General features: G+C 43.8%; 3 protein-coding genes across 3 annotated transcripts in view; 1 reads left to right on the forward strand and 2 right to left on the reverse strand.

Moving 5' to 3' along the window:
• Positions 1–3,352, reverse strand: LOC309671552 (ribonuclease CL2-like). Its single transcript, XM_082482812.1, has 2 exons — positions 3,162–3,352; positions 1–481 (listed from the first exon to the last, which is right to left on the reverse strand). Exons 1-2 carry the CDS (start codon positions 3,168–3,170, stop codon positions 44–46), a joined length of 447 nt encoding a protein of 148 aa, XP_082338938.1. The 5' UTR covers positions 3,171–3,352; the 3' UTR covers positions 1–43.
• A 188-nt stretch (positions 3,353–3,540) lies between these two features.
• Positions 3,541–7,866, forward strand: RPS3A (ribosomal protein S3A). Its single transcript, XM_082482507.1, has 6 exons — positions 3,541–3,646; positions 4,472–4,575; positions 5,839–6,026; positions 6,201–6,409; positions 7,000–7,109; positions 7,701–7,866. The coding sequence occupies exons 1-6, from the start codon at positions 3,585–3,587 to the stop codon at positions 7,820–7,822; spliced, it is 795 nt and encodes a 264-aa protein (XP_082338633.1). The 5' UTR covers positions 3,541–3,584; the 3' UTR covers positions 7,823–7,866.
• A 5,658-nt stretch (positions 7,867–13,524) lies between these two features.
• The window catches only part of SH3D19 (SH3 domain containing 19), a gene marked incomplete at its 5' end in the record, with an annotated part of 150,904 nt that continues 142,448 nt past the window's right edge, over positions 13,525–21,980 (reverse strand). The window contains 7 exons of the mRNA XM_082483062.1: positions 13,525–14,056; positions 15,463–15,560; positions 16,509–16,695; positions 17,218–17,270; positions 17,535–17,722; positions 19,372–19,430; positions 21,794–21,924. Of these exons, the coding sequence (XP_082339188.1) occupies positions 13,940–14,056; positions 15,463–15,560; positions 16,509–16,695; positions 17,218–17,270; positions 17,535–17,722; positions 19,372–19,430; positions 21,794–21,924 (833 nt within the window). The 3' untranslated portion in view covers positions 13,525–13,939. The remainder of the gene's footprint in view (positions 14,057–15,462; positions 15,561–16,508; positions 16,696–17,217; positions 17,271–17,534; positions 17,723–19,371; positions 19,431–21,793; positions 21,925–21,980) is intronic.

The following is a 21,980-nucleotide window of genomic DNA, read 5'->3' on the forward strand; positions in this document are numbered from 1 at the left end:
CCCAGAGGGAGGAAGGATCCATGTTCTCCCCCCATGTCAAGCCTCACTGGGGGGGTGCGTGGGTGCCAGCGAGGTGCACGGGCAGCCCACCCAGGCAGGAGACCCGCACGTGGTGGTAGAGCTCCCGGGCTCGGTAGGCGCAAGGGGGGCGGGTATCCCCCCCCCGCAGGCGGCAGGCTGTGAGACCCATGGGTTTTGGGGTGCTCTGGAACCCCGCTGCGTCAGGCGTCTGGGTACAGGCGGCCACCAGCTCCTCGGCCGGCGCATGCACAAAGGTGTTGGAGGGCTTGCAGGGACGCCCCGGGGCCGTCACCCTCCGGCGCGCCAGCATGGTCTCGCAGTAACGGTGGGGCGCCAGGTTGAATGTCCGGGGGTGGTCCACGTGCTGCCGCAGGAACTTCTCGTAGCGGGTCTCGCCCACCGCCCCTGCCAGCACTGCCAGCACCAGGGCCATGCATAGGGCCCAGCCTGCCATGGCCACCTGCGGAAAGTGGGGTCAGGTCCATCTGGAGTTCTGGGACCCCTATTGGAAATCCCACCCCCAACGCTTGATTCCTCTACAACTTCCCCCTCCCAGACACCCTTACAGACCCACTCTAAATGCACAGGGACACCCCCCCCCCCCCATCCTTGGACTCCTGGGTCTGCTATAGCAACCCCTTCAACACCTGGGCCATCTGTAGATCCCACCTGGGTGCCTGGGTCCCCAACAGAACACTCCATGGACATCTGGGTCCCCTACAGTTCTGCACCCACCCAGATGCCTGGGTCCCCTATGGAACACACCCCCTGGACCCCTGGGTCCCCTACAGATCTGCCCCCTGCCCTGACAGCTGGATCCCCTACATATCCTCCCACCCCCACTGGATGCTGGGGTTCCTCAGAGTCCCCTCCCGCAGACACCCTACGCATCCCTCACCCGCACCTGTATGTGTGCCTCAGTTTCCCTTATGGCCTCAGGGTCTCCAGGATCCCTCCCACTTCCCCGCACCGCTTTTATACTGGCCCCAGCTGGGCCCAATGGGCAAGGATCCAGGAGGAGGAGCAGGGCAAAGAGCAAGGTCCAGCAGACGTGTGGGGGGAAGCCAAGCGTCCAGGAGGCCCCACTCCCCCTTGCAAGCCCCCCAAGGTCACTAGATAGTCATTAACAAACCACGTGACCGGCTGTGCACGTCCCCTAGGGTGTCCCCTGCCCATGTTGCCTTGCATTCTGGCCTGGGCCATGTGTCCCATTGGGGTAGGACACTTGGGTCCCCTTGGGTGGCAGGGCAAGATACCTAGTTCCCTGGGGGCGGGGGGCAGGACGTCAGCATCACCTCTGGGGCAGCTGGCAGATGCTCCTGTCCCTCTTGGGTGATGTGGTACGTCCATCAAAGGTTTTTTGCCTTGACCATCAGGGAGAACCTGATGGAGCCCCAAGGAGAGCGTGTCCCCTCCAGAGGGAGAGGCACACAGTGCCTAGGAGAGGCTGTCATGTCACCTCTGGCTGCAAGCAATCTCCATCCTCCTCTTCAAAGACATGATAGAGACTGTGATGGGAAGTGGCAAATGGAGGATGAGGAAGAAAGTGAACGGGAGCCCTCAGCTGCTCTTCTTCCACATGAGCAACAAAGCTTGACCCCACTAGTGATTCAATGAGGATAGTAACACCGGATGCTGACACTTCATGGCTGGGCCTCAGCACTAGGGCCACGGGCTGCTGAGTTGCACCCTTTGTGTGTGTGTCACTGTCAGACCCGACCTACTTGTCCACAAGGAGAGCACAGAGCTGCCCCCCTGTCTGTCCCAGGCCTACCGTGTCCTTCAACAGGTAGATGAAGGTAGAGAGTGCCCTGCCCTGAGCTGTGGTGGCTTCTCCTCATCTCTATGGCTCTGTGGGCCTCTCAAGAAATCCTCCCCAAAGTTGCACAGCCTTGCAGTGGGAACAGCTCAGGCACCTGGCCAAAACTTTGCAGACATGGAAGATCAGCACAGCCCCCTTGCTGATTCTCTGAGGCTGACAACACCCTGTCCTGTGCCGTGCTGGGGTCAGCCCTGTCTGCAGGGAGGCAGTCAGGCTGTCGTGGCCCGGTGGGGCTGCGGTGCTGGGAAGCGCAGGGGTGACGGGCTGCGTGTGCTCAGGGCTCACTGTGCAGCACACGAGGCATCAGGGCCAGAAGCCGCAGAGTATTTGGGTGGGTTAGTGAGGGCAGCGTGCCCTGCAGCCCTGTGCAGAGGGGAGAGGAGGAACCAGTCCAGACGCTTGGGGCAGCCCAGGCCAGGGCAGCAACTTCTAGTTAGCGCTGTGGTGCTCTCACTTCCCCATAGTGGGGGAAGGGCTGGGTGCGCTGTCGCTGTCTGGAGAGGATGCCTGGGGCCTCTGCAGACTTAGGGGTTTGATCTCTGCTCTCTTTCTTTCTATCTCAGCCCTTCAGCCCTTGGAGAACGACCACCAATGCTTGGTCTCTGCCCTGGCAACGCAGACCACCCTCAACCTCTAGAGGAAAAACCGCTGTCCAGATTTAACGTATGAGTCATGGGCTACTGGCTGCACAGAACCTGCAGCAGGTGGCACCTGCCTTTTGGGCTGTTGCTCTGTTTGTGCCAGAGCCGCAAACCCCAGGGTGCTCTGCCTCACATCTGCACGAGCTTGGTGGCCAGTGTCATCCCTGGATGCCTGCAGGACAGCTGCCCTGCTCCGCCATCTCCCATCCCGCACTGAGCAGCCACCAAGTACTAATGTGTTCAACCAAGGAGCCGCAGAGCAGCACTCTTGAGTGTGCTCTGAGGGGCCAAGTGCCGTGCTGGCTCCCTGGGGACCTGGGGGTGCACTGTAAGGCAGACGGAGGAGGTCGGGGTGCCCCAGCAAGGAGCTCTGAGGGTCGTGGGGCGCGTGCGGTGCGGCAGCAGGGGGAGGTGGAGAGGGAGAGAGGCAGCGCAGGGCTCTTCCTGGATCTCAGCAAGAAAGGTGCGACAACAGACAGCTAAAGAAAAGAGAAGCTTTACTAAGGTAGAAGAAGAACACAGAGAGCGAGTAAGCCTTGATGGCTCAAGTAAATCTTACGCCGCAGGCCTGTGCCTGCCCAGGCTGACGCTGATGGGGCTCACCAGCCGCTCAACGTGCGGCGGCCTCAGCGGTCAGCATCAACCGGCCTCACCCCTCCATCCGCAGAGCAGCTCACCTTTCCCATACGCTACAGACGACCGTAAGGGCAGCGGGGCTTCTCTAGGCCGCAGGACGGATCACCCGCTCCTCAAACGCGGGGCCTCCCGCCAGGCGCCCCTATGCGCCACCTGCACCGAGGGGCGCAGGGAGGGTCCCGGAGCGCCCCGCAAGCCCCGCAGAAGCCACCGGGGAGCCCCGACGGGTGCGCGGAAGCCTGAGCGCCGCCCCGCAGGACAGACGGAGCGACACGCCCCCGCCCCGCCCCGTCTCCGCCCCGCCCCCGTCTCCGCCCCCGCCCCCGCCCCGCCCCCTCGGGGCCCGCTGCCGACCCGCTCTCGCGAGAGCGCCGCCGCCGCCCGCAAGTTCTCGCGCGAGCCCCACTCTCGTATAATCTCGCGCGAGGGGCGGTGTCCGGCCTTTTCGTGGGCGGGGAGGGAGCATGGCGGTGGGCAAGAACAAGCGCCTCACCAAGGGCGGCAAGAAAGGCGCCAAGAAGAAAGTGTAAGGGCGGCCGGGAGGGGAGGAGACGGGTGCCCGGGGCGCCGGGCGGAGCGCGGCGGCGGCAGGATGCCGTGGATGCGGGGCGGATGGCGGCGACGGCCCGGCGCGGGCCGCGGCTGTCATGGCGGAGGCCGGGCGCGGGGCGAGCCTGCGTGGCGGCGGGAGGGGCGGTGGGTGCCGCCGCGGAGAGAGCGCGGGTCCCCGCCGAGCAGGGCTTCCGGCAGCCCCGCCGTGTGCCCGCTGCCCCGCCGCCGGGAAGGGCCTCGGCGTGGGGAGCGTTCCGCGCCGGGCGGCCGGTGGGAGGACGGGGAAGGGACAGAAATGCGGCCTCCACCCGGCCCCGGCTGCTGTCCTCGGGGGTGCAGGCCGCTGGCTTAGCGGGCTGAGGCCGTAGCTTGCCCGCTGTAGAAGTGGGGGTTTTCGGGTGGCGGTGGTGCAGGTTTCGTTGTGTCTGGTGTGTTTTAGCCGCAGAAGTCAAGAAATGGGGGCTTCATGGGGAGCTTAAAGTGCACTGCTTGTGTCTCTCCTGAGGGGCAGCTGGAACTGTAGCGCTCTACGTTTTTTTGTCGTCTTAGCTTTATGACGTTTCTGAAGTTGTTTTTTCTCTTTCTGAAGTAAATTGAAATGAATGCCTGCCTCCCTGTAGTGGGTAATACTAACTGCATTCACATGCTCACCAACCTGTTCACGTTAAACTTGAAAGCATAAAATGTAGGCGTTTGCATTTCCCTTTCACGAAGCATATGGGGGGAGGAGAGTCTTACTTCAGCCTGGTATAATCTGAGAAAATCAGTAAAAAATCTTTTCTCCTTTATTTAAATTAAGGGTTGATCCTTTCTCCAAAAAGGACTGGTACGATGTCAAAGCACCAGCAATGTTTAATATTCGAAACATCGGGAAGACACTTGTCACCAGGACTCAAGGAACTAGTGAGTAGTGGGGTTTTATGCAGGAGAGGGTGATGTACTACTTCCATGTGCTAGCTCCAAATGAGACTCCATTAAAGAACTGCTGACAAATAGGTTTTGCTCATAATGTTATGAACCTGGAAGTTTGTTGTTGGTTTGTTGTGTTTTTTTTTTTTTTTTTTTAAACAGGTGCCTCTAACTTAATTGCTTGATTTGAGTGAGTTTTTTTCAGTTGACAGAGTTGTTTAAATAAATGAAAATAATATGAAAATGAAAATAAATGAAAGTTGTTTAAATAAATGCAGCGCGGTCCTTGTTTGTACAAGAGCACCAAACCATGGGTATGATACAGAAGGACATGCCTGAAGTTTCTAATGAACTGCTGTTGTGGGTAACCTGACGGGTTTGAGGAACGTTAAGAATTAGGGAGTAATTTTGATTGTCACAGAGGGAGACATGGAGACAGTGTTATAGTAGACCTTGGTCTTAATAGGATCATAATGACCATTCTGTTAGAAGAGACTGGAATTTGAAACTTTTAGGTAAAGAGATCTCTCTGTTGAGAGCTGGAATTGCTAACTTAATGGGAGCATATGTAGATGTATCGCTGAATGGTAAAGGTTTTTGTATGATCTGGCACGCCTTAGGAAAAGGAAACCTCCATTAAAACCAGGATGATGCAGATAGAGGTAACAGTATTTTTGGAAGGTTAGATGTGTAGACTCACTAAATAGATGCATTACACTATTCTGGTTGCACTTAAAGTTGTGAAGATGATTGTTATTTTGAGGTGTATACATGTGAAACAAGTAAAGTAAGGGCCACTGTAAATCAAGTATGAATTAACCATTTTAACACTGGATGATTATTAGAGGTGGAGCTGTGAAATGACTGTACTTAGGTGTTTGTTGCTGCTTTATCTTTGCTGAGTACATGTGGCTTTTCATGTTTATCTTTTATTTTTCATAATTTCCAAATACTTTGTAACCCCTTCCACTTGAAAACAAACAAAGAACCTATTACACATGCTGGAATCTGCAATATACTGGTATTTGGGTTCAGTATCTGATATAATTACCTTTAAAATATTCCTCAGAAACTTAAAATATGGTATTTGGTTCTATGAGTTGATTTGATCTTGTTCAAGGTACATATAAACTTAAGAGCTGTGAAGCTAGTAGCATCATCTACCATTAGAAAATGTCAATTGGAAATTCAGTATCTGATTTGAATAATACTTTTCTAATGTTAATAAAAGGTGTTTTATTTCGTTTCGTAATACAGAAATAGCCTCTGATGGACTGAAGGGTCGTGTATTTGAAGTGAGTCTGGCTGATCTGCAGAATGATGAGGTTGCCTTCCGTAAATTTAAACTGATAACTGAGGATGTTCAGGGCAAAAATTGCCTGACCAACTTCCATGGAATGGACCTCACCCGGGATAAAATGTGCTCCATGGTCAAAAAATGGCAGGTGTGTAAAAAGCAAAGTCTGTGTTGTTGCTAGTGCCTTTAGGAAAGGAGGTAACCGCTGATGTGTTGCAAAGCAATGCTTGAAGTGGCATCAGCAGATATTAATGAATTTCAGGTGCATGGTTTTGAGAAACCTGTCTGTCACATTGATGATAAATGACCGTTTCTTTTTTAGACAATGATCGAAGCCCATGTAGATGTCAAAACTACTGATGGCTACCTACTGCGCCTCTTCTGTGTGGGTTTTACGAAGAAGCGTAATAACCAAATCCGCAAAACCTCGTATGCCCAGCATCAGCAGGTTCGACAGATTCGCAAGAAGATGATGGAAATCATGACCCGGGAGGTCCAAACCAATGACCTGAAAGAAGTTGTCAATAAGCTGTAAGCTTTGGCTGTGTTAACTTTTTTCTCCCCTACAGTTTAAATAGTTATTTGTTGGTCAGTTGTTACAGAGTACTTAGGGAATGCTGGTGCCTCACATGCTGTTTGGCAGACCAGGCAAGGTGCCTCTTGTGTTGAAAAGCTAATGTGCCATTTTCTTTGAATACTGTCTTCGTCTCTGCATTGTATTTGACTTCTGTCAACCATCATGTTTGCATAAATGTAAAACCAGGCTCTCCAGAGATTTTTAATTCCTGTTTCTACAGACTAAAATTGTAATAATTTGATCAGATGTGGCTGTGATTGTTCTGAGTTCTTCTGACAGAAGGAAGTTTTCCAAAGTATGGTGTTTATTTCCAAAGGTGCTCTCAAAATGAGCACACTTGCACTATAGCCCTTCTAATGTTGCAAGGAAAATGTCTTACAATCTAAACATACTTGAAGAAAACTGTCAGAGTGAAGGTAGTATTGATGATGCAAACTTCTGTAGAATATTACGTATTCTTAAGTATTACTTTAAGCACGTGTTGCTGATGAAGAAGCAGGCACAATTTTTAACGTTCAGGTACTGATCTGTCTTGACTTTTTAGGATCCCAGACAGCATCGGCAAAGACATAGAGAAGGCATGTCAGTCCATTTACCCTCTTCACGATGTTTATGTCCGCAAGGTTAAGATGCTGAAGAAGCCCAAGTTTGAATGTAAGTCAATTACTGCACACATTTAGTGTTCTTAGAGGAGACTGTGGGAAGCTGGTACTTCAAAATGCATTTGCTTGTGGATAAAGATGTTAAAGCAGCATCATAAGGTTAACTAGCTGTAGTAGTAGAAAGGCTTGTCCTTCTAGTCTGACACTTGGCTTTCAAGCTCAAAAGCAAAGCAGTGATAATTCAGTTTGGAGCTTTTTTGAATTCTTGCCTAAAACTGCTGCCGAATGTTTAAAGGATTCAGCTTGGGAATGAATGATGACAAAATGTTTCGGTCCCAGATGACATGGAATGATTCTATTTTCCCATTTTCTGACATTCCCATATAATTCAGTACTAGGTTCTTGACGTACCTCTTTTTTAAAGAGGTTTAATTTGCAGTTTCATTATGTAGGACTTACTTCACTGCTTGTTTTTGTCTGTCAGTTAATGCGGAGCATCTCCTTGCATGAGCTTTCTGGAATGGACGTGATCATACCTACATTAGATGTTCTGGTGGTTTAATTTGTATACGATGAACAATTCAATAGTGTAAAACTGCTCTAAATAGGTGCATCTCTCACTATTTACAATGCTTCTTTTTAGTGGGCAAGCTGATGGAACTGCATGGTGAAGGTGGTGGTGCTGGAAAACCTTCTGGGGATGAGGCAGGCACCAAAGTAGAGCGAGCTGATGGATATGAGCCGCCCGTGCAAGAGTCTGTCTGAAACTAAAAATTGATTGAAAATAAAAGTTTTAATATACACAACAATGTTTGGTTGCCTGTATCGCTACTGGACGATATCAGTACTGGATATGTGGATGGGTTTTTAATAAGGTAAACCTATTGTCTTGATTTAAAAAAAAAAAAAAAGTTTTGGAGATCTGTTTTTCATGATTGCTGTTGCGAGATGGGTGGAACAAGGTGGGTTGTCCTTTTTGAAAGGTGGAAAGTATGATACCAAGGATTCTGTATATTGGTTTTTCCCAGTAATTTTTGTCCAGAAATGATGTGGCTGTGTGCAGAAGTTGTAGCTTCTGTTATGTCGGTGAAAGGTGCCTCAAAGAGGAGCATTGTACAAGGCAAATGGGGTGCCACACAGGGAACCTTAGTATTTCGGAACTTTTTATTATAAGGAAGTCTTAGGGATTTCTCAGACTACTTAATTGAGAATTACATATGTGCATGTTTAGGCTTCTTGGTGGTAATTTATTTGATACTGCCTCTCATGGGATAGATTTGGTCTCTTGATGCTCAAAAGGTATTAAAAGATCTTTAAGTTGTAATTTTGATTGCGGAAGCAGTTTTACTTTTGAGCAGTGTAGAAATGCAGAATATGCTCAAGAGTAGGGTTGTGTGTAGTTTTCTAACCTCTATCAGAACTGAGGGGTAACTAATCCCAGGTGCAAAACCGGTGGAACTTCAGGGGAAAAAAATTCTACAATAAAAAGGCAATAGTCTATGTTCTGAAAATAAAGCACTCAAGATTACCCAGCAAATCACTTAAAGTGCTTTTTCTGTTATCTGACAGCACATATGTTTTTGCTTGTTTGGCTCATGCAAGCTTAGAAAATGTAGAGAGTTTGTTTTTCTGGCTAATACCAGGAGTGTTTTGCACTAGCAGCATGTTTTGTTTAGAACCGGGCAACAAACCTAAAGTTTGTGCTATTAAAATCTTGGCAAGTTTTGTGATTTACGACCTGAGAACACAATGGTGCTGGCCTCTTTAGGGGAGGTCGCAGAGAGAGTGGTGGCTCTTGCAATCAGCTGTGAAAGAGCTTAGGACAAGGAGGGGAGGAAAGTAGGGAAATGGTACTGCTGCAACAAAGATACCGGCGGGAAAAGTAGAGGGAGGCTACCCGTGCGGGCAGTGCTCTTCAACAGCAGGGATTTTTTACCTTTTCCTAGTTGAGAATTCTGGTTTGGAGCAATTAGTATGCAAAATAAAGAGGTTGTTCTCTAAGCCTTTATTTGGAAGACTGCAGGTGATATGATTTCATGTTGTAACGTCAAGTTACTAGTTAATGATGATATTTAGAATAGCCTGTGACTTAATATTCAGATACCTATATTGGATTGTAAATGAGGCCTACTTGTTCTGCTTTTTCAAGTTTGTGTAGTGGAGGGATAGTGAGTCCTCAAAACTCTCATGATGCTGAAACAGGAGAAAGGAAGAGTGTTGCTTTTAATCTTCTGCTTTGCTCTTCTCATCTGTGCTGTTGAGGCGGGTGTCATTCTCTGAGAGTCCCAGACAGTTGTATTTTTGAAGCCATATATGGCAACAAATGTCCCTTCACTTCTCTAACAAAAATGAGAAACTTTCACTGGAGTTAAAAAAACAAACCACGATTTTGATAAGTGTGGTGAGGTTGAAAATCCTTGCACCTGCTGCAGTAAGTTTTAATGCAGGTGTGTACACATGCATATATATATATGCATATAGTCAAGCCCTGCATTAGAGGAATATCTGTCAGAGCTTTCTAGTAATGGATGTGTGTTGGTGATACTTTCTCTGCTTAGCAATAATTGCGTGAAATAAATCCTAAGGGACTGCAACTGGGTGTACTCTGCAGACTAGGAGAGTTAGAAATACGAAGGTGTCATTTCTGACCTTGTTTCTGAAAACTTGTGTGTCTTTTATAATGTTACTTTTTCCTTCAGCTGTATGTCTTGAGGCACGTAAGTTGCAAAAAGGCTGGTCCAAGAGGATTTGGAACAAGAGCTTGCTTTTTTCAGGGTTTTTTTTTTTTTTTTTTCATTTATGTTTTGGAACAGTAGACTGCTGGCATTACCATATAGGGGCTCTGGGTAAATGTATGCTTTATAAAATGATTTCAGATGGGGGGAAAGTGAGCAGGAAGGAAAATTTTGTGCATCCTCTGTATTCTCTGTACAAACATCAGCTGAAAGATGATAATGTGTGAACAGCAGCAGTGTGGACTTGCTAATCAGCTCGGGCTCAGCCCATGTCTTTGTCACAAGTAATCTTGCCACAGCAAGAGCAGAGCATCACTGTCTTGGGTGGTACCCTGGGACGATGGCTGCTTGCTGCAAGCAGCAAATGTCATAGATCCTGCAGGTGGTAAGTGTGAAACCTGCCCGAGCCTGAAAGCTTGAATAAACTGTGTTAAAGCTCTCAGGATTCTCTGAGGTGTTTGGACTACTTGTAAAGGGATGCGATATTACTGTATTATTGGTTTGGGGGTGGTTTTGTTGTTGGTTTTTTTCCTTATATAAATATATAAGCAGAATGAGATCTATAAAACTGTCATGTCAAGTGACAGCTCAGCTCTCCACAGCGTAAGACAATAAAAATGCCATCATGACTTAATTATAAAAATTTTATTGGTTAAATACATTCTTAATTTACAGAGGTACCATAACAGACTTACTGACTTAACAAAGATTTATTTAGGACACTGTTAATTGTACACAGAACAAAGATATCTTCTTCCTGAAGATATTTCCAGAGGGTAGGTCAAACAGAAAATGTTCTGATAAACGAGCCTTTTAGTATACTAACGTATGGGGGTATCGCTGAATTTCAAGGTTACATCTGAAATTTGCTACTATATTGCAGTGAGGATTTTTATTCCACCTCATTATAGGTTTTTTTTTTTTTGCAGATTATGTACTGTACACCTTAGGAATTTTATGTTATGATCTGTATGCAGTTTCATGGCAATACTAGGCATCAAGTCTCGAGAAAATCCCTTCCTGTAAAAGCCAAGCATCTAACTTGTTTCAGTTTTAATAAATACGCAGGTCTAGCTGCCTGCAGTAATGCAAACAGCCTTTAGATGGCACTCCTTGCTCTGAATGTAAGGCTTTGCTGCTCTTCCTGCCCTGCATAATAGGGAGGAGATGATTAAAAGAAAGCAGAGTGGTCTTACCTACTGACAGGCACTGACTTCAAACATTCAGTGGAAGTTACAAAAACAACTCGTCAATACACGGTTATAAAAACGGGGAAGAGGAAATCGGGGAAAAAAATATAAAAATTTCAGTTCTACTTTTGAGAGTTGTATCAAAATCTTAGAAAACTGATGGACAAACAGTAAGTAAACATCATATACACTTAAGCCTCATCCACCATGACGAGGATGCGGTATGTCTTCACAGGACCTGGGTAGTCTCTTTGCTGGAGTGCGCTTTGCTTGGTCCTGCTGTTCTCCCCCCTGCTGTGCGCACTGGGGGTTCAGGAGTTGTGCTGGCACAGGTCATGGTGGAAGAAGCCTGTTTTAATAGGGTGGTCCACTGAAAGCTTATGGTTGAAGAGTCTTGAGTGGGGGCTTGCAGGAGTCAGGAAAGCTATATGTCTATATATTTGTTTCCTTGGATTGCTCTAGAAGGAGATGGCTGTTTTATTGGAATAAACAAGAACCTTTGGCATCTCCCGGTAGGAAAGTTTGGAGAGTGGGAAGGGTTGTCCTTGGAGGTGGACTTAGGTTAAAGTTTGATTCCACAGGAGTTCTGGATAGTCTTGTTGTGGATGGTAAAACTGAATAATAGGTGTATAAATTGTGCTATTTCTAGAATAGCACATAATTTATAATTGTTTTTATAATGTTAATCCCCTTCATAAAAGTAGAAATCCAGTTCTCTGCTCATTAAAACTTTGTGTGATCTTCATCCCCCCGTTGTGTGAATGGGATTGGTGCAGTTTAAATATACAGTAATTCATGTTCATGAAGCTTCTAGAGAAAAATCCAGAGGGCTAATGCCTGTGTCTACATTTGCAAGTACTGTGGCATAACAGTGACTCCGCAGAACAAAACGGTGCCGAGGACCTCATATCTGTGCTGTGTGTTCCAACGACTCACTTCAGGTGAGCTCCATTCCGCTACCGAGACTGGATGCCCCTTCCCTGCTGCAGGGGAGTCCTTCAGTTCAGTTTTGGCTGTGCGCTTGTTTCTGCCTGCTGTGATGGGGACTAAAGTGTGGGGCATGGGGCAGGGACAGCCACCCTTACCACCTTGCTTAGATGCACCCCGATCTTTTTGGATCTATACTAGATATTAATATGCTATTAGCTATTAGGAAGAAATTCTTTACTGTGAGGGTGGTGAGGCACTGGAACAGGTTGTCCAAAGAAGTTGTGGCTGCCCCATCCCTGGAGGTGTTCAAAGCCAGGTTAGATGGGGCTTTGAGCAACCTGGTCTAGTGGGAGGTGTCCCTGCCCATGGCAGGGGGGGTTGGAACTAGATGATCTTGAAGGTCCCTTCCAACCTAAACCATTATATGATATGTTGCTGTAATACTTAGACATTGTATTGATAAAGTTGTAGGCAGGCACATGACTTAAATCAAAACTATCTCAAGGTCAATCATGATGACTCATTTCCAGTCTCCATCCACCACTCAACGGTTGGCCCTTCTGCAACCTGAACTTCCAGACCCACTAAGAAAAATCTTGTAAGGGTATCTTGATATCTAGTGACCAGCTTCTCTCTGAAGTAATGACTCATGCCAACAGCTTACCGGTTCCTTTTTGTTATATAGTACAAAAGTGATGGAACACTGTCAGCATAAATTTTTTCTATTCCAGTATGATAAAGTTACCAGTTAATCAAGATGCATTTAATTATTTTGTCAGAAGCAAAGTGTTGCAAAAAGGAACTTACCGCCAGAATTTCCTATAATGTGAAGCTACCTCAATCATGTCTGCCTTAGTTTGTTGTCCAAGTTGTACTGCTGCTTTTTACTAAATGCCTTTGTTCGAGCTTCTTGTAGTAACCTCCTGCCAGGCGTGTTTTCCTTAAGGCCTCGACAGACCATTTATAATGATGCTCAGTATAGTTGGTATGCGGTAACAACCTGAAAACTAATCCCATGTCTGCTGAAAGTTAAAACCAAGGCTGTATAATACCCTTCATGTTAAGGATAGGAATGGTGTTACTGAAGTATGTTCCAGTGCTTGAGTGACAAATGAAATGCAGACTGAGTGAAGACTGGCTTTCCACTTACATGAAGGGGGTGGAGGGGCAAATAGTTGGAATAGTGCAGCTACTGCACAGAGGGGATCTGAGAAAGCTCAGTAAATGCTGTCTGTCACGACTGACTTCAGCTGGGAAAGAAGGGTATGACAGTGCTCGAACAACAGTAGAAAAATCTAAACCTGTATGTGGAAAGGATTCTGGGGGAAGGGAGGAAGGTCTAAGATGATTCATAACAATTTAAACATTATTCATTAAGAGGCAAAATACTTTTGTGATCTTCCTGTATGAGCAGCTTGGGCTAAGAATAGAAGAATACTACACAAGGATTTGCTTCTGAGTTTTCCCTCTTACCAGTATTAGATTTGATATTTTTCTACTATGAAATACCAGTTATCTTCCTTATCCTCTAAGTCATAAAACAAGTGGATTCTACTGGTAATGTGGAAGTCAAGCACTAATGAAACCTGATTAGCAAACTTGATCTACATACTGAGTGCTGTAATTATAGCTTAAAAACAATTTTTTTAATCTGGATTTTAAAAAGTTTTCAAAGAAGCCCAAAGAAGCTTACTTTATGCAGACTTTGTGCATGATACATGTAATACCAGATAGTAAACATACTAGAATGCTATTTAAGTTAAAATGCTGTTGCACCACAGTATTTCCCTTGTTGGAAACAGCTAAAAATCCTGCTTGTATTTGCTCTCGGAGCATTCATGAAGCATGACTACATACGCTGTCACAAAAGACTAAAATTTTCTTATTTGACTGCAAGACACTAGTATGACTGTCTAGAAAAAGTAGTGCAAAACATTGATAGTCAAAACACGTTGATGTCTTCGCTGTGCCTTTAGGATAGAAAACATTCTCTCCCACGTGGAGGGAGTACAAAGAGAGGCAACACTTCATGGTGTTTTTAAAATCTGAACAAAGTTCTTGGGAAATATCCCAGACTTCCCTTGTAGCTCTCCACACATCCAGTCCTCATCTACAGATTCCAGCTCTGTTATTGTATCACCTGCCTGTAAGAGAAGGAGTAACGTGAGCCAGTACAGCTTACTGTGCAATGTTAATGCATGCATAGCTGATGTTACTTAGAACCAATTATTATCAATCAAATAGAAGAGAAGCAGGATGTGGCCCGTCTTTTCTGTTGGTTGCATTTCTTTGAGGTTGTTTGCCAAAACCAGCTGAAGCTTCTTTTAGGGTAAATGCTTGTCTATGCTGAAAAAAAACATCGCCTTCCGGAAGGAAAAAAATAGCACTGCTGGATAACTTTTTGTGTTGCTTAAGCTCTCCAGGTAGGCAGGTATGTTAGAGAGCTGGCTCGCAACCCCCCTGCCTTGTTACTTGTGTGTTTCCCTGCTCTCTGTTATGAGGGTTTCTTTTCTTAAAACACTTCAAAGCTGCAGGCTTTTTTTTTTTTTTTTTGCTTTTTTTTTTTTTTTTTTTCAATTTAATCCCAATATTTTCCAGCACCTGGAAACTTTCCTCTTTCCTTTATAAACTTTCCTTTCCCAAGAAGGAAAGCAATCATTTAAGTAGCTCAGCATGGCTGTTCAAAATAAACTGCAGCTCCTGTGTTTGATCCTTGTTCCTGTTTTCATTGTCCCATGCCACACCCTTCATCTGAAGTACTGTCATGGTCCTGGCCTCTCTTCCAGTACCTCTGTTCCCCTTTTCTGATTTATAGAATCGTCTATCCTTTCAGCATTGCAAGCTGCTAATGCTGAAACTAATTACTTTGCTAGTTTTAGAAGAGAAAATAGTGTGTTCCAGCTGATAAACACAATTTTGGGCCTGCTGTGAAAGTCTGCGGTTTCTCAGAAACTTGCTTTTGAGGACACAGTTAGCTAAATCATGACTTTGAATCTACAAGGACAGGCTGTTTTTTGTTGATGCTTCTTAATATTATCTGGACATCCAGCAAGTATTTAATCTCTCCCCTTGCTCCCATGGTTACTGTATATTGTGCTGCTAAACTTTTAGATTTTGCTGCACTAGGTGTCCCTCAGAGGCAGCACTGCTGTAGCCCTGGCACTTGTACTAATTATCCTTCTCGTTGCTGTCTTTCTAGTTAAAAAAGAGGCTCCCTTGACCGTATTAACTGATAAAGAACTGAATGTACTGCAAAATAAGGTTGGTCTGTCTTGTCATGTTTACTGGATCAGGGAAGTTGGAGGAATTCTGTAACTCCTGACCTCTTTTCAGTGTCTTCAGTGATGATTTCACCAATATGAAACAGAAGTAGTAAGAGCAAAAATCTTTTTAGAGAGACCATTTATCAAATCTGTTAATATCTATGCCTATTCTATATGCTTTGCTCTTTCTTGTTCCAGGCCTGTTTTCACAGTGGATAAATCCTATTTTTTAGCATTCTTTAGAAGCGCAAGACCTTTTGGAAAATTGGGCTGAAAGTGGTACTTACTTTGAAGGAAAGCTCATCTTCATTTTCTCCATTAAAATCATAAAGAGCTTTGGCTTTTCCTTTCTTCCCTCCTACAGACTGTGACAGCTCTGCCCTGGCTGCAGAACATGGGCAAGACAGGTTATTTGGATTGGAGTGAAATAAATATATTTTTGGAGAAGTTTCCTGTCATTCCTGTGTTTTCTCCCCACTAGTGTGCTACAGGGTGTCCAGTTGTTATTACTACTGCTACTTAGCAAATTCACTTTCCTACTGGAATAAAAATCTCTACTGACACCAGTTCGTTTTACAGTACTAACACATTCTCATGGTTCTGCTTCTAAGAGGACTAAATTTAAAGTTCACTTACTTGAACTTTCCAATGGTGATATCTAATAAAAGCTGTCTTTTTCCTCTTTGCACTTGAAGATGAAGCGGCACTCGGTGTGTGCTATTTGCCAGTTAGGTGGAATTTATTTCCTGTCAACTTTCACTCATGGCTTTACTTGCAAAAACTATGGGAAAAAAATGTGATTTTCTGTGTCCTCTGTGAAGGTTTTGACTGCATTGATTTGGGGACCAAACAGAGGCTTGAGGAGAGCAAGCAGCGCTAATTCCTTGCTTCAGCAAAGGGATTACAATAGTTCTGTGCCAAGACACAGCAGTTGTAGTTATTTACAGCTCTAGCAGCTCTTAAGCTGTGCTGCAGTGTTTCTCTCTTTAGCTGTGGGAGAACCCAGCTCCACACACACACCCTCCCACCCCCAATCTTTTGTACCCCTAAATTCTTACTAAAGGCAGCTCAACGGTGCTGGTTTTGCCTGTGCACAAACCACACTCTAAAACGACCCAGAATCTGTATCGCCTCCCAGACTACTTACTGACCAGAGCATTATATTGCTGTTATTAGAGAGGGTGGTTCAACATGTGGTTTAGCTTTAGAATATTAAGGACTGCGGTGGTGTGTGGCTTCTTAATGCAATGGGATAGTTGGGTTCTCCCAGAACTCTGTCATGACTGTCACAACCCAAGGAATAATAAATTGCCATCTAGTAGGAACACTGTACCTGAGCAGGTCTGAACAAAAACTGCTGGGAAAATCCCTTCCTTTTCATTCAGTCTTCCTCTATACCATTCCAGATCTACTTGTTCCAGTATTTGGATGTAGTCTCCCTTTTTAAAGGATAAATCATCTTTGGTTTCTGCTGTAAAATCATGAAGCGCTTCACACCACTCTACTGAGTGTCTGTTGCTCTATTCAAGTGAACAGAAGAAATGCATTAATTTTAGAAGCGTTAATGGGGGCCCATAAGCTGATGGATACGGGTGAAAGCAGCTGTACAGAGCACGGGTGTCCTGACTTTCTCTCATACAATAGTGTCACTGCAGATGTAGACTAGAATGGCATTCCAGCAATTACCACAGAATTTCATCTAGGCTCAGACGCATTCCTTTTTTATCATTGGTGGCAGAGGACAGGATTAATAAATTCAAAATTAGACCACTGCAGCAATACTTAAAATAGAGCTAACAAGAATTTGCTTAAGCAAAAAAGATAAAAATTTCCTTATGTTAATTTGCCAGAAGCTATGAATTCAATCAGTTTAGGCCAACTGTCAGAATTCAAGATGTGCCCGTGCAGCATTGTGTGCTGTGGGAGTTGTGTTACACTCAGGTTTAAAGTTGTGCAGTTAATCTGATGTTATAACAGAAAGTCTATGTAAATCTATGAAATCGCTATGTAAATTCCGCCCCTCACCTATAAAATTTTATTACCTGAGGAAGGGAAGAAGCAGCCTCCACCTTGTTCTGCGGTGCTGCTCCTGTACCTACATAAGTGAAGGACAACTTAGAAGACCCGCAATGACTATTCAGAACATTACTAATGATAGAGATTTTAGATATTCAAAGTGATTATTAAGAATAACTTCTTAAGAAGTCCTACTACTCCTTTTGATTTTTCTGATCTGTCTTCTCTCCCTTTCTACCTCCTTCCCACATTCCTTGTCCCTTTGGACTTTTCTCCTGTATGTTATCTATATGCATGTAGTACAAAACCATGTTGTGGAAGATTTTTGCGAACATATTCATACCTGTTCCAGGCAGATCTTCAATTATTTCCACAAAGTTCAAGGGGAAAATTCCAGACGTGCCTCTGAGCTCTCCTTTGGCCCACTCTTCATTTACATATTCTTTAAGGACAATAGTTTCACCTTCAGAAAAACTGAGCTCATCTTTCTGATCTCCAATATATTCAAATCGTGCAACACATCTTGGGCCTCTGAACAAAAGAAAAGAGAAATTTACTTTGCTTATTTATTATTATTGTCCACTTAATAATAAGGCAGCATGGTGCAAAATATGGATTTACATCTTTAATTAAAATGGAGAAAGAATGCACTGAAGATGATAGAACAGGTAGAAAATTGGGGTCTAGACCTGATTCTCGTCTCTGCTTCCTGAGGAGGATGAGTATGGAGTCTGGAGGAACTGGACGCAACTTCTGCATCCCAATTCCTGACTGTTACAGTATTTAGCATAAGACCCTGTTTCTCTTCCAAACAACAACAGCAACAAAAAAGAAATCACTTTATTTCTGGGCTACCTGTCTCATTTTATATTTTTGCCCATATCCAAGTAAGTGTCAGGATATACTTTTGTTAAAAGTTTGATGGTTTTTTGAACTAGCATCCAATTTAGATACAGTCAAACACAGGTGGAGGGTAGGTGTTGTGCATTTGTCCCAAATACATGGAGGCTTCATAGGGGGAAGCTAGTTTTTATGTGCTTTGACAAACTTTATTTTGTAAAATCTATGCCAGGCATGAGGAAATAAATTATCTATCACAGAAAGAAACATCAATGCATCTGATAAATTTTATATAATTTGGTATAATACTGAAAAAAACATTTTTCCCTCATTTAAATCAATTTAATAATTTAATAAACTATTAAAATACATTTAAGAAATTACTCTAAGAAAATTTTTGATTTACCAGAAATACCATGCTAGAAAGAAGTGATAATAGACTTTAATTCTTTCTACAGCATCATAGCATACAACCAATGTAAGAAGCTTGATTCCCACCCCTGTCCCCCACTCATATCTTTGCAAAAGCTTCAGAACAGAGCTAGCACTTTCTGTTTCTTTCTCAGTTGCAGAAGCAACTTCTAAAAATAAAGTTTTGGTTAAGCCAAGCTCTATTTGAAGAACAAACTGAATGATCCCATTGATACTAGTTCCTGCCTCTGCCTGAATTTGCTTTAATTAGTACCACGAATGATTATGAATTCCAATCAATCATCATTGAGTAAAAATGGTATGAAAAGTTGTTCCTTGCCCACAAATCTTAGTAGAAGTTGTTTGCAAATCAGAAATGAAAGTGCTTGAAGTACTTTTGATAATTTGATCTGGGGAACTTTAGATTCACCTGTGTAGTTATACACTTTAAGGTTAGAGAGATTTCTCTACTTAAAGTACAGCTACATTCTGTCCCATTTTATCTTGTTCTTTCAAATAAGTAGGAGTCCTACGGTGTTACATCTTACGAGGATATTGAAAGAAAGTAACAAGGCCAGGAGTGAAGAGAGGAGCGTGCAATGCTGCTCAAGTCAATCAGACTGGTTCACAGTTTCTATAACCAATTTTCGCGAAAAATTATGGGAGATGCTCTTCTAAGAGGAAGGAAAGCAATCTACCATTTTTTTGAAGTCAAGAAGTGAGTTTTAAAAGTTTTTTTTTACCTGAATGAGTCTTATTAAAACATCATAAACTTTCAGTTTTGAGATCTTAATTTTTAAAAATATATTTTGATGAAGAAACTGTTAACTGTATTAACCTCAGCGCAGATAGCACCTGCTTCGAAGTTATCTTTCTTTTTACTTCCTAGTAAATCAAGATGAAAAAGAAAATAAGTTTATCTGACTCACTTGATACATTGTGATGAACAGGGTGTTTTTTTCTTGTTGCCTTCTTCTGGAACGTCAATCTAACAAGACAACAAAATAAACTGAATCTGCAATTTCAAGCTCATGGCAACATAACTACAATAAACTTGGAACCGGTTCAAATAATCTATTTTTCAGGTAAGCATCAACTCCAGTTATGACCTCCATGTGATGCTCTGTAGTCACTGGCATGCTATGATATATGACCATATTAACATAGATGTATGCCTGATCTCTCATTTTTCTATTTCATGCAAACAAGGAGCACTCTTTAATGTTTCCTTTTATGAAGATGGTTTACTGTTTCTATTTCTGGCATGACTGATTGACAGAATATGGGACCGGATGTTACTACATGTTGTTGCATTTAGCTCCCAACTTTCAATTGGTAATTGCTCTCTATTATTTACTATCACAATATATCACAATAGACAAAATTATTGTTTACACGTATCCTTTCTGGGCTTTGGTAGCCAGCTGTCCCCCAAACAAAAACACATCTCACAAATCTCACTGGAATTGGAGAAGTACAATTTAGAAAATCAATACACGGATATATCAAACAGAAAGCGGTCAAGTCCTTTATCGTAAAAGGATTTCAATTGTATTTTTAGTGTGACGTGAAGGATGATCTGTGAGATGTATAAGACTACAAGCCTAGAGACCCTGGTGAGGAGCTTTGGGTTACAGCTCACTATTGCATGAGCAAGTTCCCATAAAAATCAACAAGAATGTTTTATTAGCTTATGTGAAGGATTGGAGGAAATCATGCTGCCTTTTAGGACAACTAATCTGTGCAGTGCTCTTGCTAGAGGAGCTGGTATCTGTGGTGTTCTGAAGGTTCTATGGGAAGTAATATCCATCTGGTATTGTTGAGTGTCCAGATATCAAGCTACTACCCAGTTCAATGTTGTAAAACACACTATGGCGTATTGTATAGAAACCGTGTATCAAGATCAAAACTGACATGAATGAACAGGAGAATTGACTCAGAAAATCAGCCTCATCTACTGCACTCTTTTCTTTTTTTTTTTAAATTTTGCTGAAACAAAATTTTTGCACTCACAGGGGTAACCAACTTTTACAACTAAAATAGCAATTTGAAACGCATCTTGCCTAGCTCTTATGAAGTTATATCTGCCTGTATCAATGCTGAATTTGACCCCAAATATTCATTCCACACCTTTAACATAAAATCTTTTCTCTATTAGCCACCAGTAGTAACAAGAACTTTTAAATTACATTTTCGGTCTGTGTAGAAGCGTCTAATCAATTTAGCTAACAAATCTTTCTAGTGAAAGCGAGTTGAGCATGGTTCCATTACTGCTAATCCCAAATCTAGTTTTTATCCTTCAGCACTTCTCAAATCTTAAAACTTTTCTCCAATAACGCTATTACAAACTAAACAGACACCCTGTGTAACACACTTTGATAATTACCAAATACTTGGTATTGTCCATGTAGCAGCAGTACTCATTTCTGCCAGCTGTCCCAGCTTGACACAGACTTACTGTCTTCAATGCCCAGTCATACACCTTCACTGCATCCTGGTGGCAGTTTAGCATTCCTCTGTGTCTTTATCACTGGTGTGGATAGCCCAACAGCCATTTCTACTGCCACAAAATGGACTTCAATCTCAGATTCAGGCTTGCAATAGATTTGACCCAGCTTTTGAGGCAGTGTACCGTACTGTATCTCTTTTAAAGATGAGGCACTCAATTAATTGCTATTGGGCTCCAAAACAGCACCTGTCTCTCGCCTGACGTTTACTGTCAAGTGTCACATTCAGTAACAGGATTGCTTTAAGCTGCTCATTTGCAACAACACAATCTCCTTGCACTGTGCCAGCACAACCATTTGTGCAGCCACTTAGTAAACCACTTAGGTGAATTGATCGAGCTGGAAAAAAAATATTCTGGGAATTAAAAAAAAACATGTTTTGATGGGCCCAACTACTGCTCTGACCTAGGTCACTACATGGCTATAAAAGTGGTAATTCCAGCACAGTTGAAGGGACAAGAACATGAGAGAAGCTGGTGGGTAGGAGGGAGGCACAAAAATAAATCGTCTTACTGAGAGTTGATTCTTACATGCAGCTGTGAAAAACAATCTGCTCTGTAGACCCTAAGAAACTACCCAGGTTAACAAAGAGAATCTGGTAAGGGCCATGATTTTCTCACTTGGCTTCAAATTAACAGCAAAATAATCCCCATAACAAAAATTGGTCATGCCAAATCAAGCATCTTTGTAATACCATACAAACAAGTTGTCTTCTGTGTTGCCAGAGGGAAAAGAGATTATCTAAATACAGAATGGAGTTAAACATGCAGGAGCTATAGTAAAATAGAACCAGAAAACCAATGCAATAGGAACTTATGTAGCAATGTACACAAAGCCTACATACAACTACTTTAACAAAGATGGCGGGAAATATCCCTGTGCGATTCCCACATTTTCCTCTGTACCACTCAGTATCGATTTTCTCCAAAAGACAAACAGTGTCTCCAGAATGAAGGTTCAAGTCATCAGCATGCTCTGTAAGACAGCATCATTTCAGTTAATGGCAGTTGTCACACTCACTGATTTTCTGT

Source organism: Vanellus vanellus, assembly GCF_965231255.1.
Source record: "Vanellus vanellus genome assembly, chromosome: 4".
In the NCBI taxonomy this organism is placed as follows: domain Eukaryota; kingdom Metazoa; phylum Chordata; class Aves; order Charadriiformes; family Charadriidae; genus Vanellus; species Vanellus vanellus.

Excerpts from the sequence above, each read along its gene's own strand:
- RPS3A (XM_082482507.1), top strand. The coding sequence starts at position 3,585 with ATGGCGGTGGGCAAGAACAAGCGCCTCACCAAGGGCGGCAAGAAAGGC. Across the intron at positions 3,647-4,471 it reads AAAGGCGCCAAGAAGAAAGT|GGTTGATCCTTTCTCCAAAA; the intron begins GTAAGGGCGGCC and ends ATTTAAATTAAG. Across the intron at positions 6,410-6,999 it reads AAAGAAGTTGTCAATAAGCT|GATCCCAGACAGCATCGGCA; the intron begins GTAAGCTTTGGC and ends TTGACTTTTTAG.